This window comes from Rhipicephalus sanguineus, chromosome 7 (assembly GCF_013339695.2).
Source record: "Rhipicephalus sanguineus isolate Rsan-2018 chromosome 7, BIME_Rsan_1.4, whole genome shotgun sequence".
Lineage (NCBI taxonomy): Eukaryota > Metazoa > Arthropoda > Arachnida > Ixodida > Ixodidae > Rhipicephalus > Rhipicephalus sanguineus.
Window position 1 is genome coordinate 103429214 of NC_051182.1, and position 20330 is coordinate 103449543.

At 46.0% G+C, this 20330-nt stretch overlaps 1 protein-coding gene across 1 annotated transcript in view; it reads right to left on the reverse strand.

Moving 5' to 3' along the window:
- LOC119398885 (serine/threonine-protein kinase SMG1) overlaps positions 1-16870 on the reverse strand; it is a gene marked incomplete at its 3' end in the record, with an annotated part of 31843 nt that extends 14973 nt beyond the window's left edge. Inside the window, 5 exon segments of the mRNA XM_049417813.1 lie at positions 2855-3163; positions 5071-5112; positions 7276-7357; positions 8184-8415; positions 16331-16870. Of these exon segments, the coding sequence (XP_049273770.1) occupies positions 2855-3163; positions 5071-5112; positions 7276-7357; positions 8184-8415; positions 16331-16709 (1044 nt within the window).
- Between the last annotated feature and the right edge of the window lie 3460 nt (positions 16871-20330).

The following is a 20330-nucleotide window of genomic DNA, read 5'->3' on the forward strand; positions in this document are numbered from 1 at the left end:
CTGCAAGCAAAGTTCGAGCAGGAACACCCGAAGAAAAGAAAGACAAACAACTCGGCACATGACAAATGCTCTTTTCCTCCCTCCCGATACTGCAGATGAGAGCAAAACACATCATCATGCAGAGATGATCACAGCAATGGTACTTGACCATTGAGCGTATGAACTTCTCGAGAAGACATGATTAATAATCAAATTCAACTTTTCAAAACAACAAACGCTATAGGCTGCTTTACGGGTGGGTTTTGATGCCGCCATGTTGGGCTGTAGCCTTGCAAATTTGTATCTCTAATTAAACAAACAGTGCTACAGTAGATGCATACGCATGGAAATGGTTGGGTTCATGCATTCGACACTTCGTGCCCTTACCGATTCAGGTCGTGATATACAGTGGAACCTCGATATATCGAACGGCACGGCGATCGCGAAATACTAGTTCGATATATCCAGAATTCGATATAAAAAATCACGTAAAAAATGCGTCAAGAACTTGTGGAAAACAACCAACGAACCAATCGTAGTGCAGTAAATACTCACTTGATGATTCAAACAAAGTATTTACTGTGTTGGCTTAAAATACTGAAAAAGAGTAGCCTGCTTTTTGTTAGCAATGGCGTGTTTGACGACTGCGTCCTCAACATAGTCCAGGCGATCCACAAGTGAAAGGCCGGTGCCTTCAATCGCGCTGCAGTGGCTGCGCGCAAGGGCCAAAGCGGCTACGACCTCAGCTGACGTCGGGAGCGGGGCACCATCAGCGCTTGCGGGATCCACCTCGGCAGAGTCTTCACTCGGCTGCTCAGCGGTAGCTTCGGCGATGATCTCTACATCCGTTAGCTCCGCCGTTGTACCAGTGCTGTCGTCACCTCCAACGAAGTCTTCGATGCACATGATTTGCGTCTCCGCACCAACAAAGCTCTCCAGCTTGCTCCACGTTTCGGCGAGCTCGCTTTCTTCATCTGCGCATGCCAACCCAGCTTCCTCAGATTCTTCCACTGATGCCTCGTCAGTGCATCCACCGAAGCCCGCATGCCAAAAGCAGTTGGCTATCGTCGACTGCTTGACGTTTTCCCACGACGCTTTGAGCATTTGCATGGCGCCCAAAAGATCGATCTTCAGATCTTGGCCCTTCCGGAGTTTTACAAGCCAAATGTCGATCAGCCGACGCTTGTAGATAGACTTAAATGTGCGGATAATGCCCTGGTCCAACGGTTGGAGCTTCGAAGTGGTGTTAGGCAGCAGAAATACCACTTCGATGTTGCTCAGCTGGGCATCGGTGTGGTGTGCCGTGCAGTTATCGACAATAAGGCATACCTTCCGTCCCTGACGCACCAGGTCCGAATCCCACGCCTTCAGCCACTTGAGGAAAATATCCCTCGTCATCCACGACTTCTTATTCCAAGCATAAGTCACCGGAATATTGGGGCAGCTCCGCATGCACCTCGGGGTTTTAAATTTGCCAATTACAAGTAACCACAGCTTCATGCTCTTATCCATATTGGCAGCCAATAGGACCGTCACACGGGCCTTGCCTTGCTTGCCCCCATGGCACTTGTCCCCGCGAGTGTCTAGCGTTTGCCGCGGAAGCATTTGCCAGAACAGGCCCGTCTCGTCAGCATTAAAGATTTGGTTCGGCTTATACTTGGCGAGAACTTTGGGCCACTCATGATCAAGCCACTTCTGAATTTCTTCATCATTGGCGTCCTCACTCTCTCCCGACACAGTCTTCCCGACAATGTTGAAACGAGTCTTGAAACGTTGCAGCCAACCGCTACTCGCACTGAAATTCTCGACGCCGAGAATGAATGCAAAGTTCTTTGCCTTCTGCTGCAACATCGGCCCCGATACAGGAATATTTCGGGCCCTTGCGTCCATGAACCACTTGTGGAGAGCCTTCTCAAAATCTTCAAAAGCAGCTTTGCGTACACGCCGCGCGCCCGAGTGCTGACTCTTCTCGGCCTTGGCCTTTATGTCGCCTGTTTTTGAGCAGAGTACTCAATGTGCTCCTTGGTATGCCTAACCCGTCTCCGACGCTCGACTTCTTCTCGCCATTCTCGACGCGCTGGATTGCTTCCAGTTTTGCTACAAAAGTCAGGGTTGTCCGTTTCTTCGCGTCTGCAGCCATCGCTACACACACCACAAAGCGCAGCAGGCCTAACACACAAGCACAACGACGACCGATGTGATGGAGCGACGGATGCCTGGCGGTGCTACCAAAGAGGAGCTGGTGCAACAAGTGCAGTGCGTTGTTGCTGCAAGGCTGCGGCGCACGTACGCCACTATGTTCAAGTGGCGTGCTCGGCGCCGTCGATGTGTGCAGCAGTCGTAAACGCCCACCACGCTACCGCTGTTCTCGAGAGTTGCGGGAAAGCTCGCCGCCTGTCAACGGAGCGCAGGCGGTTTGGGGTGGCCGAGTTCGATATATCCATTATATGTCAAACTTCGTTCGAAATAAAAAATTAAAAATGCATGCGATTTCCCACGTGATATAGAAACCGTTCGATATAGGCAATAATTCGATATGTCCGTGTTCGATTTATCGAGGTTTGACTGTACAAAAACAAGAAAACATTCGTTGAACAGCCCAAGATGGCGGTGCCCATGTGCCTTATGTAAAATCATCTATGCGTTGAAGAGAAATAGGAGGGTTGACATTAACGTGTCTTCCTTTTGCCAACATTACGACAAGTTGTTGCCTAACATTGCACTTAATTAAAAACCTTGAGCAACAGCACCAATGTCAAGGCACCATACCATGGTGTCAATGCTTGACGTTGCATCTTCAATATCCATTGCCTTCATATGGTTAGGCATAGGAACACATTCAAGCAGTTCCCGAGAGAGCTGCGACTTCACTCACGTTGACGAGGTCCTCAGCGTACGCTTCCAAATCCTCCACGAACTGCCCGAGCAGGGTGGCACAGAAGTTTGGGTCGGCGGCCCAGAAGGGTCCAAGCTGTTCCAGGGCATCGCCCGTGCGCCGAGCCAGGGATTCCGAAGGCGCGTCGATGTGCCACCCGACGAGGATGTCGACGGCGTCATGGAAGTAGGACGCGGCAAAGGCCTCGGGATCTTGTTCCGCGGCCCAAAGGGACAGCGCGCATGCCGAAAGCAGCAGCTCGCAATCGTCGGCCGATTCGAGCATGGTCTGGGCACGGCCCATCACGGTCTGCACACAAAAGTGAATAGCGCCGATCACGTATGCTGTTGCAGTTAGTCTAATGAAAGCATTCTTAGGTGTTCGCAACGAGCGCTTCTCTCGGCTAACATCCGAATGTACAGAGGAACCTCGATGTGTTCCCGTTTTGTAAGACTTCCCGGTGCCAATGTTTGGGATATTGTTCCCAAGCATAATTCGCAATGTTTTATTGAATTCAGGTTGTACGTTTTCCTGCATGGTACGTTATTTTCTGCATTTTTTTTTCAGGAACGTATGAACAAGGTTCTACCACATAGAACACATGAGTGAGGTGGACGTGTTTTCACTGGGGAAGAGCTTTAGGGGGCTCCGTGCAGCAGATGCCTGCATCAGAAACTACCATGCACATGGTAGTTTTGCTTCAAGCTGTTTCTCAAAGCACAAGTCTAGGAGCGTTCTTTCAGACAACCAATTTTTCGGATCTGTTGAATTGGTATTCGGTAGGGGTGTGCGAATATTCGAAATTTCGAATATTTTTCTAATAGTGCTTGCTATTCGATACGATTCGCACTGGAATTTTACTATTCGAACTATTCGAACTTCCCAAAAACAAGTACAGTCAACGTCCGATTGAAAGTGACCCCTTCAGATTTTTAATATGCTTCACCTCATTACACTCTCGTATTGCGGCAAAGCTACCTTTCAAGCTCCGTTACAGTCGAACTTTGCCAAGACACAGTCAACGTCCGATTGGAAGTGGTCCCTAGATTTTTAATATGCTTCACCTCATTACACCCCGGTATTGCGGCAAAGCTGCCTTTCAAGCCCCGCTACGGTCGCAAATGTATTAACTCAAGAAAACGCTGGTTCCAACATGGAGATGAAAGATGTGGCAGAGTTGGGGGCTCAATTAATGCTGTTTTGGGCCTGAAATTTGGGCAGAAAGTCTGAAAATCGGACGCCGAAGCTTTTTAGCATTCAAAATTTCAGACATTCTTATATATCGCCGTCTACGAGGCAGATTTGGAACTCCGGACTTGACGGGAGCACACCCTTCTCCGCCACATCAGTTGGGCTTCCACAGAAGGTGAAAGAGGAGGAGAGGCTGAGGAAATGGCATCATTGCCTATCACGTGTAAAGTGTTGTTGGCAACACTTTGGTTGCACCAAATCATGTACATAAATAGGATTCAGCCTCTACATTGCCTCATTCTTGATAAGACAACTATGAAACATCACCCCGCCAGTGCTTCATCAACCTAGCGAAAAGAAACACTTTCATGTTGCTATCTCATAAGAATATGCTTAGGAATCCTCTCTAACTTTTTTTCTGCAATTTCGCTTCGAAGTATTCGAACAATATTCTAGAAATATTCGAGAAATATTCGAAAAATATTCGATTCGATTCGCACGCACACCTCAATATTCGAATTCGCTTCGCACCCAAAATTTTGCTATTCGCACAGCTCTAGTATTCGGACTTCCCTGCAACAACAGCACCCACACCACAGAACAAATAATTTGTAACAGCAGCCAAAATTTCAAACATGCACAATGTTGAAAACACGACAATTACGTATGAACAAGTTCCTGCCGCTTTGGCTGTCACCCATATCCCAGCTTTTGCTTTCAAAGTGGCTTCTCTCCTTTTTTTAAGTACTGCAAGGTTGTTGCTAAACGTATTTGTCGGCTTGGTGCTATGTATAATCCTCCTTAGTGAGCACCCTAGGTTCAGTAAACCAAAATCTCTGCCGTTCTTTTGTTGCAACATGCGAACTGTTGCTGGAATGAGCCAAACCTACGAGCTTGTATCCTGCCAATCGCAACAGGCCAGAAACGATGAGTCACCAGAACTACAATGATGTACACTTTATGAGAACTGAGAGCCAGGATGAAAACTATAACAACACAGTTAAAGAGAAAGGAAGCCTTCTAACCTGCAAAACCTCAGAAGCAACTTGGGGATTTCCCTTCAGCACCTGCAAGTCAGAAATTAAAAACATCACGGTTTGTAAAAGTTCTTTACTAAGAAAAAGGAAACAATATTGTAAGTACAGTAAAAGCTCGTTAATTCGGATTGCTAGGGACCGGAAAAAATGTCCGAATTAACCGAATGTCCGAATTATCGAATGGTCGAAATAAACAATAAATGCACTAATTTTTTCAACATACCTTTACTTAACAAAGTAATCGCGGATGCTTGTCTGTTTTCGAGCAGATATTCGCGCGGACACAATTTTTCTGAGCCCTTCAAGGTGCTCAGCAGCTCGCATGATGTCTGCAGTGTCCGCAAGTTTCACCCGTCATCCACGCTTTTCGGTTGGCACGGTAATCCACAGGAAGATTGTTGATGTTCTTAAAGCAGCGTGGGTTTTGAACCTTTCCGATAACGAGAAGCAGCAAGCGCTCTGTTCCCGTCACGTTGGTGGCTAAAGGTACGGTTACTCGTTCCTTGCTTCTTTTGCCGCCGATACAAGGATCCCCTTTCATCACTCTTCATCACTTCTTGCCGGGAGAGCCCATTATTCAGAGCACGCAAAATTTCTACTTTGGTGGTGAAGTCCTTGGCCTCGTACTTGGGCTGCTTCGCCGGCTTTGCCATCGGCGTGGAGTGCGGTCACACGAGAAGTCAACACAAAAGCACCAGCAACGATCAAGCTAAAGGAGCCGTAGTGAAACGTTCCTCGATAAATCGGCGATCAACGATGCAGCACACCAACGGGAACAAAGTAACAAAACCCACACGCGAAAAAAAGGCGTTCAAGCAGTCTCAATCCAAGCCAAGTCGATAATTGATGTCCATGGCGATGCTGCGTTTGAGCTTCACTTTTGTTCCGAATTTTTCTTTTTTCGTTTTCGAGCCTCGCCAGCGGCCCGAAAGTCGCCGAATTATCCGATTTGCGGTCAAATCTGTCTGACATAACGAGCGCCCAGTCTCATAGAGTGATGCGTATATTTACAGGGACCAGATGACATGTCCGAATTAACCGATTTTCCGAATTAACGAGAGTCGAATTAAAGAGCTTTTACTGTACCATGCATCAAATGAATGAGTATGTATAAAGAATTCACAGGCTTTCAGCAGTTTTCTTAACCAATTGCACATTGTTTGAGGCTGTCACATTTTTATGCAGAAAACAGTAGGTGCTGAAATCGACAGACACAACCTTCATTTCAGACAGAATCTAGAGGGGAATAAAGAATTTAACGTGTCTTTTCCCAAACTGCCGCGTTGTGAACTAGAGGAGGTGACGTTAACGTCACCAGAAACGGGCGTGCCATCAATGCCAGCCATCGCCCGTGTCTCTCACCATGCTTAGCCCCCATTACAGTTCTAGAATTACTACTACGAACGGCACCGGCAGCAAACAACGCCCCCGGGTGGGGTAAAGCCCCCAAAGGATGGGGCTTTACCCTACCTGATGTGCCTTTGTAGAAGGGGGAGAGTGAGGTGTAAAGGAGAGGTGGAGAAAGGAAAGTAGCCGGGCAAGGAAGCGTTGCACCCTGCTTCTGCCGCGGTGACAAGTGACGTGATGGCTCGCGTTGGCGTGCAGCTGCCGCATGCTTACAATCTTCCAAGTATACAGCCAACTGTTCAAAAATATGTGAAATACACTATGTTTATCAACACAGTCATGTCTTTAGAGTAGAATTTCTTTGTTTTCGTCATTTTTCTTTTCAATCTTTGTTCAGTGTCCCTTTAAAAAGAAATTATAGCATTGCAAGAAATTATAGTAATTATAACAAAAGAAATTATAGCAATGAAAGCACCTGCCCAACAATTTAAATAATATGAATCGTGAGGGGAAATGCTCAGTTCAATTTTTTTTTCTTTTTCATTAACCTCAGTGATTATGGGGCAAACATGGTTACACACTGCTCAATTTCGAATGCCATGTCCATCTGTGACCTACTTATCAGTTACTTAATCTCCGACTACTTGTCAGCAGTGGACGCTCCATGCCGAAACACCACAGTGAATGCACACAGGTCACTGCTCTATGGCTTCTCAGTTTTGCATTCCTTCTTTTGAACATGCTAACTCAATGAATTCAGAAGCAGGCATATCTGCTTCGACATTGCAAAGAAAAAAAATGAAAAGAACTAGGCTAGCACTGAAATATGAACAAATGTGGCCTCACCTCCAACAGTGCCTTCAGCAGGCAGATACGAGACTCATCTGGGATGCTTGTGTCGTATACGTTCAGGAGCCATTCCACAAATCTGCACAACACAGAAGCAAAATTGCATTACCGATGTGCTGCTTGAGCAATACTGTTGTTATGTACTAATGAAACTGTGACTTGAAACTTTGTTAAAAAAACCCATGCAAGTTACGGCACGCACTTTCCTTTTTTTATGTTTGCTATAAGCTTAACAGTAGCTAAAAAAAACTAGCACGAGGGGAGAATTATGATGGACTGCCTGCAAATGTGTCAAACTTACACAACATTATTCCGAGGCACTCGATAGTATATTGCAAGGAAAAAAATTAAAGGGGAATTGTTCCAGCAGTTTGTTTCCCTTGTTAGATGTAGCTAAATATATACAACATACAATTAAGACAAGGAAAGCATAAAGTACATTACTTGTCGTTTTGAACTGTGGTGTAGTAGTTATGACATAAATTGAGCTGATTTAAAGTGGATGCGAATGTAAAAAAAAAAGGCGCTTTCCATCAGTGGGGCGGCACAGACGCATAATTCAAAGGTTGTGGGTTCAGGCCCACAACTTTTGAAAGGGGTTAAACTATACAACCTGCTGCCAAAAATGATTCACAAGTGGCAATAATCATAATGCCTGCAATTTTACATCCCAAGATTCCAATACGATTATGAGGGACACCGTAGTGGAGGGCTTCAGGAATTTGGCCACCCGGGGTTCCTTAACGCTGACCTAAATCAAAGTACTACACGGGCTTCAAGCATTTCCACCTCCATCGGAAATGCGGCCGCCACGGCCGGGACTCGATCCCGTGACCTTCGGGTCAGCAGTCTAGTACCATGACCATTAGGCCCCCCATGGCAGCTTGATTCAGAAGTGAACTCACTCCTTGGCCCTCTCGCCGAGCAAGGTGCCGTAGGTGGATATGCACGCAGACAGCTCGTTGCGGGCATCGTGGGGCAGCCGGGTGCGCTTCAGGGCCTCCTCGAGCACGCGTCGCAGGTAGCTCTGGTGCTTGGCCACCCAGGCCGGGGTCAGGCGCTCGCGGGCCTCCCGCAATGCCCACGCGGGCACCTCGCTGTACACGTGACCCAGGGCGCCCCACAGGTCGTCATCTCCTGGGACAGTACACAGCGGTGGATATGATTCAATATACAGTCGAACGCAACTACAACGAACGCTCCTACAGCGAAATAGCTTGCACAACAAAACATTTCACGTGGCCTGGCCCAGATTGGTACCCCCGCTACGTATTCTAAACGTCACTACAGCGAAAACCGGTACAGCGAATTTGCATGTTTCACGAAGCAATTCATACTTCCGGATTGCTGAACTGTTGTTTTATAAGGAATACGCTTAGCCGCACACATAGCGCGCAGTGTCTGAAAGGACCGAACCAATGGGGTTGCAAGGTCATTACGTGCTAACTTTTAAGAACTACAAAATTAAAGAAGTTGAATAAAAATGGATGAATAAGATCGCAAAATCCTCCCCGTTCTGTGGTGCGGTGTTGTGGTTTAGGGTGAAATGTGTGCATCTCTCTCTCCTCAGTGCCTGATTACGCGCTGCAGCACCCCGTGAAAGTCGGTGGCATCAGGTTGGTAGTGGTTAAGCATTCAGTAAGAAAATTGCCGACTTTGAATAAACATTTTTCCTCTCAGTGTGCTTACGTGCTTTCTGAGGTCATTAAAGTGCACAATATAACGAAGTTACATATATAATGGAAAATTACTGTGGTCCCACTCGCTTCGTTATACAGGCATTTTACTGTAATTACGAACATGGGCTAAAAAAAAATGAATAAGGGCAACCTTCATTACTGCAATAGACGCAATCAAATTCTTTGCAAAAAAGCCACACATTAATTTTGCATGCAACGAATATACTTTCATTTTTTTTTTTAAATAACATGTAAATGTATACAGTATTCATGGATTGAACTGCAACATAACTTTTTGCAGCAATGTGAGGTTACCACCAGAAATTGCTCATAGCAGAGCTATGAGCAATTTCTCATAATAACCACATCATGCCACTGCAAATATGGCCACTTAAGGTAAGGCTGGCTCTGACGCAAGTGTTCGAGACAAAATTACGCCGACATGACACGAACTGTAGACGTTGGAAAGGAAGGTACGAGCATTACCCAGCCCAAAATTTTCACATTTCAATCCATGAGTATTGTACAAAGCGAGTTTCACTGCACACACATGCTTTTCCAACTCCATTAATCCACAAGAGTACATACACTCGATAGAAATGATCTAGAACTAGCCATTGCATTAGTGAAAATTGTCAAATGCACATGTGCATCAGACAGGCGCACATAGACTGCACCACTTGATTTCAGCCTTCATATCTAGGTTGCGAAGAAAAATACTTTGCCTGCCACTAGCGCCAAAGTAGTGCTCAGGTGAAGTGCATGGGCAACGTTGACAAGCGCATGCTACATCACCAACTGGCCCTCACCTCGAATCTGCTAAAATGCTACATCACAACTGGGCCTGGTTTGAAACACCCTACTGAGGAGGCACAGTGTTAGTGTTCTGGCCTGGTAAATTCTGCTAATACAATTTTCAATAAGAGTACACGCATTGAAAAAAAAAAAAAACCATCCGCTATCCACACATGTGGAAGTCATAACGTTGCCTCCACAAAAGCAACTATTTAATGGCTACCATTAAGCAGAAGAATAATGCATATATAATAACGCATTTCGTGAGCATACAAAGCATTACTTCGGGATCAAGGACTTTTGTCATTTCTTAGCAGCTGGCATGTATTGCAACCAGAGGCAGCAAGTGCTATGAAGGTACATTTGCAGTTGCTTCTAATGCTATCAAGGCCCCTTAGATACGTTTTCAAAACATTTTTCAGAACGCAAATAAAGAAAGGAAAAGGTCAGGCGAGACGGAGTTATGCCCGAAACGCTTGACACTTTCTGACTAAAATCAGTGACATTTTATTTCCAGATGCATTAGATGAAGAGCAGCTTTTAAGTAATTAACTCAACAAAAACAAGCATGTCAGTGAGGCACCTCGTAAAAACGGAGCGAATTGCTTACTGATAACAAACCAGGTAATTTTGATTGAATTAACTACTAGAGCTAATGACAGACAGCATAGCGGATAGATTTTTCTGAAAATTTGAAGTTCTCCGACGTGCTTACAAGCACACACTTGCCAGCTTCACAATACAAAACACACCGAGGTTCGGTGAAATACAGTGAAAATCAATTACTACCCCATTGTTTGTTCAAGATTTGTTTACTTTGTTCTTGAAAGACGATATGAACAAGCACCCAACCGCAGTGAGAATGACTTGCACCAGAAGAATACAGTAAAACCTCGGTGATACGATCACGGCTCGTACGAATTTCGGGGTGATACGAATTTTTATGTGGTCCCGGCCAAGGCCCATTAGCCTGCGATGTATTGGAGTACGGTTGTTGCGAACCGATTTGCACCCCGCGACGTTTGATACGAACGTACACTAGCGCGCAGGTACGAACAGGTGCTGCCCGCGCTGTCGCGGAAGACGCGGTATTCACGTGAGGTCGTGGGCATCCGCGCTGCGCGACCATCAACGGTGCGTAGTTGCCTCAAAAATCGTGTGCGCGAATATTGGAGGCCTTTAGGCGCCTTCACGTTTAGATTACAGACGACGTTGACGTCGCGCTTTTTTTTCCCGACGCGTTGACGCGTGCTCCTGTGCTCGAGGCAGCAGCCTCTTTGTACTCTGTTAACACGTGCCTGCCACGTCGATGCAAGCCATGTCCCCGCAATCAGACGTTCTATGAAACAAGACTGAAACTTGGGCTGTGGGTCCGTCATGAAGTCCCATTAAAGCTGGACGAAGACCCCAAGAGACGAAGCGAACGGTCTTGGCGAATGAGCTTGGAATATCTATCGTGTGCAAAGCGCTCTTAAGTCACTTTCACCGCAGTACTCTGTTGTCATGCAGAAATGCGTAGTAAGATTAGGAAGGGGTTACTAGTGGTCACGGGTCATAACAGATCTGGTTCACTGATTACACACACGCGCATGTACCGTATATTTACGAGTACAAGTATGATCGTTGACGTCTCAAAACTTTACTGGCAATCATTCAGAGCTGTTCATGACGTCGCTGTGGCCCTGAGAAACACTGAAACAAAAGGTATGCCAACTTTTTTTTGTCGCATACTAATTTTCCAGGTTTTCTGGTGATACGAATTTCGGATGATACGAATATTTTTGGTAACCCCGCGAGATTCGTATCACCGAGGTTTTACTGTAAATGGTTGTGAAAATTGCTCACCAAATATTCCTGTTTCAAAAATGAAATGTTTCAAATAACACGTTTTCAAAAATGAGGTTCTGAGAAATAATGTTGGCCACAGTGTAGTATACATTATTTCTAAAAATAACCTTCGTGCTAAATCCGAAACAAATTTATTACCTTTAAGGTAATAAACTGACACTGAACTGAACTGAATGGAAAAGTTGTGAATTTACTGGCGTCGGTATTACGGTAACAAATGAGCCCTAATTATAAGGTATTTTACGATTAGATAGTAAAAGTTGTCAAGTATGTAAAACTTGGCACGCAGGCAGTGTTGCATTTCCGTACGCCACAAATGCAGCTGCCAGGCCTTGCGATCAACTGTTAACCATATGGGCAGCCGGCCACTACAGTGCCATGCAACCCAGCTCTTGTCCCTACAGAGCTGTAAAACAATGTTCTTTTTTTGCATTCTTGCCTACAATGTCAAATTAAATCGCATAACTGTGGCAGTGCAACCCCTCAGAGACTAAAGTTAATGCATTTTTATCATAACTTAAGCATTTATACTGAACCTTCTTCGTACTGTTCCGAATCTACTCTTAACTATTGCCTCAAGCTTGTTGTATCAAAAACACGACAGGAGACAAGGTTGGTGTGGGACTTCAAACGTGTACTGTGGAACACATCAACAAACAACCCTCAATAGCACAGGAAATTCAAGCTGTAAACAAGGAAAAGATAACGTGCACAAGGTGCTGCAGGCAGAAAAATGAGGGCATAATCAGAGCCCCCCACATCAATTATCTACGACCACATTAATCAGTATTTTTTCACCACTGCACATTTTCTAGATGACCGAGCATATTTTCCGAAATGGGAATGTAATAAGCATTGCTTTGCTGATGGAACTGTTAACAAAAATCGCAACTAGAAAAGATACCGGGAAGCTGCTAACATAGGCCCGTTATTTGCTTATTTCTGTCATCCAAATAGACATTATCAAGCCCAACAATGTACTCTATGAAGACATAAAACACCTCATAGGGAGCAGCTTTGCAGCGGCAATTCCTTCAAGAAACCAGAATATCTCGCGAAGTTCAGCACTCCAGCCTACAACACGTCAGCTCAAAATGAAATCTCTAACGGTCTGGCTTGCAGAAACTACAGCTCCAATTTTACAAACCAAGCAATCCCATGTTAAAAGTTGACACAGACAAAATAAGACAACAGAGAGCACTTCGTCTTTTTTTTTTTTTATCTGTGCAGTTCTGCGCTGTTATTAGCTACTAACATGTAACATGTATCACCAACTTGCCTGAACAACTAGCACTCTCCTAAGAAATTCCGACAACAATATCATTTAATAGAACCTGACATCTGGAACCTGACATCACAGGACACAAGTGGGTTTACTGGGCAATGAAATCAAGTTTGACCTATGACGACCAGACAAGGCGTCCAATTTTCTACACGGGTAACCAGGTTAGAATAACAGAGAGCTCAGCTAGTTGGTACGTATTCATGCTAAAAGACTGGGCGTGCAAACACGGGCACAAGAGCGGCATTTGTGGTGTCTTGACTTCTCACATGTCCGTGTTTGCATGCCCAGTCTTTTATAGCATGAAGTAACCAGCCTCTTTATTACCAATTAAATTGAGTACCCAATGAATACACAGCATCAGAGAAATGTCTTGCATAATCGAAGTTGATGCTGAGCAGTAAACACATATAGTGTCGATTGCAGTGCAATCCTTAACGAAAAGCGAAATGCCGCGGAGCGCTTCGTAGCAGGTGGCTTGCCGACCTTCACGGCGACTAAACGCTATTTGCTCGACCTCACCCAGACGATCTCTCGGAGGCAGCAAAATGCGAATGCATGAATTTTGGGGAGAACATTTCTGCGCTGCACAACGGTAAGCCTCGTTCAAACTGTCCATCACTTGAAAATGAATGCAACAAAGCCGCTAAATCCACTACAGATTCATACTTAAATCTACAAGCATCGCATGCCTATCCAGACTTGAGAAAATAAAGGGTTGATTGCCTTTACTTCTGGGCACAGAGGGCACACTCATACCTCAAACAGATATCAACATTCATTGGTAAAAGTTATTCAGTATAGCAATCACCGGTCATTAAGCAATTCACCGAAGTACCTCTAGAGTACCAACAATGGTGCTAAAGGTCTTGCGTTGCTTAAATCTGAATGGATGTGGAAAACTTGAAACCCAGCAAAAACGATATGTCAAGCTTCACGAAGTCAGGAAGGGTTGCCCCTTCCGTAAACCACTACAAAGGTGACAGAGTAAATGGCCATTAATTGAGTAATAATCCTCAATCTTTACATTCCATACAGTTATATGATCATGGGTATCAGACCTCATTCTACCTCAACCAGTCCACTTTAAGAGCTCCAAGTCCTGAATAGTCTTGTTACCATGATGTACAATATGAAAGGGAGCAGTTAACACTGAAGCAATGAGTGCTGCAGATGCACATGTTTGAACATGATGCACTGATGCATACAGAGCACATCAACGCAGTTGCTGTGCAGTAAGTAATGAGGATAAGGGCATTTAAATAATCTTGAACGCAAATTGAATATTCGTGTTGGTGTGTCCAGTGTGATCTGTGTCAGGCGATTCGTAAGCTGCCACGGAAGACTAAAAATTGAATTTCGTATAAGTTTCCTGCATCAGCGTGGCAAGCCAGGAGTGTGACACAGGGTTGTTGAACCACACAAATGTCCACAGATCTGTTTAGCTGCAAAAGCTACTGGAACGGTCCCAACTGTCAGAGGCACAGCTTTTCATAACCGAGATGTTTAATAATGCAATGGCACTAGCGCATTAGCCGACACCACATTACATGGAAAAACAGAGACAATCGTAACGACATTCCCCCCAAAATTAAAGAAAAGTTAGGTCGTGCAGGTTTTGCTGCTACTGCCTTTACTGATGACACGATAGATCTCGCACACGCAGGTTTTCGCTGAAAAGCTGCCATATTCATTTTCTGCGGTTGAAAAAGGAATTTAACAGAGACCTCCCTGTCATATTAAACATATTGCAGCAGCCACAAATGAACTATCAATCCTTTCTCCCAGCCTGTCTTATTTGTTAGTATTACTTTGTCTCGTACCGGGGAGCCGACGCAAAGCCCCGAGAGATACCGGAACGATGTCACCGCAAGCAATCAAAATAAAGAGTTCAGTCATCTCTGAAATGCCGGACAATGCGTGCAGGTGCGGCAATGGCTAAACTCGCAAAATCTAAAAAAAAGAAAAGAGAGGCACGAAAGAAAGGCAAAGCAAATCACCTCGCAGCCACCTCGAGCGGCTTAGACGATGCATCCTGCCTGCAGTTTATGCCACGACGCATCGGGTCCGCTCGCAGCCGTAAGGTTAAAGCCAGTGCGTGCTTTTTCAGGAGCGCGACAATGAGTGCATCACTCATTCCGCTGAAGGGCGCTGCGGATGCCCGAATCGCTTTGTATACGCAAAAGATGCAGCAGGCCCCTACGTTTTCTAGAAACACAGCGTTGTTGCTGTGTCAGAAATGCCATGGCAACTAATGCGTTAGCCGACTGACTGAAAGCCAACGTATAGAAGAAGAGTACCGATCTCAAACAGGCAGGCATGTCATAAAGTCGATTGTTAGGAGAATGCTGATATGTGAAAAGGCTGTTGTATTGTTCTATTCGAAAAGATGTAGCATACAGGACAGTGGAAATACGTTTGAAATCGACACAATGACGGTTGGTTGCAGCAAATGCGCAGGTTGTCGCATTTTTGTGTTTTTTTTTACTTTAGCGTGTGTGCGTGTCTGGCGCTAGCATCGCGAAGCCCTGTCGTACTAGTGTACGCACATATGTTTTTAAGAATGCTACGCGCGCTAAATACGACTGCGTTGAGCGCAGTCAAAACACAAGCATCGCCTCGTTTTCGTGCGTTTCTCGAGACTTGCCGGACTCGTGCCTTCCGAAGCATGTTGTTCGGGAGTAATCTGTACAAAGGTTTCGAGCGCAAAAAAAAAGAACATCATTCGCAGTTTCACAACTAGCGAAAAGACAACATCGGTGCGAAGAACGTGAGTTCCCTTTCGCCCTCCAGTCAGACACCAAAGAAGGAAATCGGCGCGACGAAGTTTCACTGGAGCATGGGTTCGATTGCTTTTCGGTTGTCGAACGTATTGAGAACGCGAAACAAGGCGCCTCCACGTGGGGGAGGCAGCCATTGATTGGTTTTTGCGGAAACGACAAAACACGTAACGACGTTTAACTTTCGAACGCGGGGGTAGCGATGCGACGGCCGTGTGTTTACAACAACGATCATCCAAGGCCGCTCGCTTTTTGTCGCTCGTTGTAGAAACGGGAGCGCGCACCAAGCAGTTTTTGTTTAAGCGCCACGGCGTTCAAATGACAGACCAACCGTGCTCGCTGCTATCGCGAAAGACCAGCGTCAGTTAAAACAGATAGCGCGATACAGGGCGCACCGCAAAAAACATCGTGACGCGACGGAGAAGCCAACGGTCGTTTCGGGGTACGGCGCTTCGCCGACAAAAACGAACGAACACGGAATGCCTACATGGACAAGCGTTACGACATCGAAGTGCTGTTGTGTCACCAAAATAGTAGCCCCCATCAAACGAACCGACGCGGTTGCTGCTCGATAAATCAGGGGAGGGGGAATTGGGTATAAAAACAAAGTTTCGCGACTTCGAGAACGCACGACCTCCCACCCAGATACAACGAGCCCGTCGAGTCACCTGAAGGTTTCTTGGAATCTCCACGTCCGCGCGACTTGGAAGGCGCGGATGACGGGGGTTTGTGCTCGTCGCGGCGCGGGGAGCCATCGGGCGTGCGTTGCTTGACTTTGACGCGGTCCTGGCGTCGAAACACCAGTTGACCGTGGCCGCCTTCCGAGTTCTTGGCCCCCGACGACCTGGGGTTGTCCTTGCGGTCGGGACTTGTAGCGGCGGCGCCGTGATGAGACGCGCGCGAACGTTCTGACGCCCGCTCGCCACCGCGCCGGGACGGGACGTAGTCGTCGCGGCGTTCGTCACCGCCGTGGTGGTTGTGCGACGTCCGAGCCCGCTCTCGGCGAGCCTCCTTGGACTTGCTGACGAACCAGCGGCTGCCGCTCATCGAACCACCGAGCGATACGCTTTTCTCTGTTTCTCACACGCGCAAGCGGCGTGTCACATTTTGCAGCTCAGCTCAGCCGGGTACAGCCACCAGCGTGACGATAGAGGAGTACGCAGCGATGATAATGCACAGACGCCATTAGCCTGTGTATCGTTGCAGGAACGCAGCAAACGTTAATGTACGAGATAACGTTGACAGCGTCAAGATGGCTACAGGCGAGCGTTTCTTATTAATAGAATATTTATTGTAGTATAGGTTATTTTGGGAGGATTAACGTTATACTTAAAAAATGCGTTCTAGGAATTGACTGTTTGAAATGGATTCTCTTGTCTTGATTGCGAACTTCCTACTCTTGAAACGAAACCGAAATTACACTGTTTTGATTGACTCTCAGTGTTATGGCTGCGGAAAGAGTTCAGCCACGATCTATAAATTCGATAAGTTCAATTCTCAGCGCGATCGCAGTTGCATGTGCTCGATAAAAGGTGATAATCCCCGCTCAAGGGATTGCACGTGCATGCAACGTCACCCTTAGGCACAAGTGAAGTAATACCTCGTTACAACGAATTCCCTCATTCTGATGATCCCGTCATAGTGGTCGTCATGGTAAATGTCATGTGGATGCGTTCAAGGCAGCAAATGTGGTGAACAAGTAATCAACATATGTGTGATGCGGTCCAGCTCAAAACTACCTTGGGCAGGATGTGGCTGCACTGCTGATTTTGTTACCGAATTTACAAAATGATGAGATGGTGGTATGCATGCGAAGCTGCTAACTCAGATTTATCTTTACATCCTACTACTTTCATGTGGCCAAGCTGCCTTCTCAGAAAAGCAAAAAAAGAAAAATGTACAAAAAAAAAGAAACTCAAGGGAGACATTTTAAGACAACCCAAAGTCCCAAATTGAGCTTTCGTCAGCTGCATACCCTACAGTATGCCAGAAACTACGAACACCACAGCTTGGCGCCACTACAGCCTTTTTCTATCACATGATGAGTTGCGCGAGATGAAGATGGCTTTGGCACCCAGCTTTTTGTTCTTATGTCTTTTCTGAGTTATCGGCTCTCCTCTCAGTATATGAGAGGCGTTAATTCATATTGCAGGAGGGCAGATGACTACTACAACACAAATATTTTTCCTCTTTAACTTATGCGACCAGATTACTAGAAGAACAGACTGTTGGGTGAGTTGGTAATGCATTCTGTAAAAACTGAGCGAAAAACGTGGACAAAGGGAGAAACGGACGCTTGTGTCGTCCGTTTCTCCCTTTGTCCACGTTTTTCACGCAGTTTTTACAGAAAACAGGTTACTAGGACGTCAAAGTGAGACAACAGGGAGGACAGAATGGCACTTCACATCATAGGGAGCAGGAGTGTGGTTCGGAAACCGATCTTATAACGGTTATGGTTGAACTCCTTTGTGAGAGACACGTATCAGGGAGAGGTTTCTACCTTTTACACAAGTAGACTCTTATGAGCAAGGTAATGTTTTCATTGTCTGATCAGCCCCTATTTCAGTGTAGGCACCTTAAAGGACCCCTGACACCGAATTTGGAAACTCGAGATCCTTGTGTTGTTTGATAGACCCGCATGTGGGGGCACTTCTGACCGATTATGAGTGACAATCGTTGCCTTTAATATATTTTAATTTGGTTTTAAAGTAAGCCTAAGGGCTCATCTGAATTTTGAGCTCCTATCAACATAACCACTAGTATGACGTAGACGTAGGCCCCTTGTGACGTTGCAGAGGTAGAGCAAGTATTGTCGACGTCACAGACAGAAATATGCGCGGTGCACTGCATGTGGAAGCATAGAGTTGCGAAGCATGTTTGCTCTTTGCTCCTCACACCTTCTCCTTCTTCGGTACGTGTCGGCAGGGAGCGTGAGCTCTCCGTGTGTGTGTTCTCCAACTGGCAGTTCAACAAGCGCGTGGCTGACGTCACCCAATACTGAGCGCACGTCGTCACGCGTGCCCCGACGCGCGACCGCCGTGGCGCGGCGCTAGTTTCTTATCCTCTTTCGGCGCGCGTTTTGAACCTACACTAAAAATGACCATAATTAACGCTGCTAGGATTAATTAGTCATCACGTTGGAGCATTTACGGTGTCATTCCGTGATTACAAGACATAGACCTACTTATTACAACATAAATGTCACAAACAAAGAATCGGCTGTCAGGGGCCCTTTAATAGGACTCGAATAGGCACTAGAGAAATCTAAAGCCTGTTGTAAAACGTTGCCATACTTTTATACCATTTGATTTAATGGAACACAATCTGATTGGTGGACCGCTCCACAAAGAACACAGTCTATCTTTTCTCTACCACGACTTTCTCACACGACATGGCTACTGTCTAGTTTTCTTGGAAGTTGGTACGACGGCTTGTTCGCACCTTAGCCAATGGTTTTGCTTGTATTTGCCAGGTACATTTACGAGGTCGTTAGCACAATGCAGTGCGACGGGTAGTGTCCACCATGGACCCTTGTCTATTCTTCAGGCTTGCGGACACCCCCTACATCCACGATGCTTTTTGACTGGTAGCTGCACATACAGGAGGGCTCACCGTGCACTCCTGGTATATTCAATGCTCGTACAGACGCCTGCATGCGCAGTCGCGCAAGCTTGAAGTGCTTCTCTACGTTGCATTCTCACTGCAATGACTTCTTGTCACAGCTTTATAATTGACTAACGTCCTCTGCCTTTGCTGAAGGTATAGTTAAATAGCGAGTGCACGGGCTGGTCATTTCTCTTTGTTTCCACAGCAGACACAACTGCACTTAGCAGCCAGTGGCGCTGCCTTTAAATGTTGAAATGCGTGTTGCAAGCAAGATTTTAAAAATTATTTACGAGTAACTTCTTCATTACAACCAGTTGTCTTCTAGAGCCAGTGACCGATAGATAGGGCGGCCGACCAGCTAAGTGAATGGTGTCTATTATACTGAATAGTCTGCTTAATCCATGCATCTTATAATGTGGTTCAGCTGTATTAGATGACAGATACAAATAACACTTTTGCAACCAACCTTGGAAAACAGACCATCGGCTTACCCTTGCACGACTGGTCAGAATGATGACATTTTAGGCAAAATCGTCATTCTCACGAAAACACCTGAAGGCCAGCATGGGCATCCGCAGGATTTTGTCTCGGAGGGGACAAACCCTTGATGCATCGTGGGGGGAGGAGAAGCGAGTGCCCCCTTTGCACCCCCATGCCACCACCTATGAAGGCCAGTGAGTGCTTTGCTTTCCTGTTACAAGGCTGCAGATTTTGCTGTAACTATTTCGCCAGTGTTTTGCTTTGCTGCCTGCCTCTTAAACATCTTTAAAGGTGGTGTTATTACTCGTTCGATCATTTTGGGACAACTCCTGGTCCAGAGAGTTAGGCTAAAGTGGGACAAAACACTGTGTGTAATTTGTGGGAGAGCTGCAGCAGTGAAAAAGGGATGTCCCCCCCCCCTAAAAAGGGACACGTGGACGTCTGGTCACCTTGCTTTAATGTTTGCCTACCTAACTGAAAGTCGCAGCAACATTTTTGCATTGTCCCCCACAACAGTACAGCGGCAGTGCTAAGAAATAGAATTTCCAAGCAGCGGAATGCTATCACCGCTGAGTTACGATA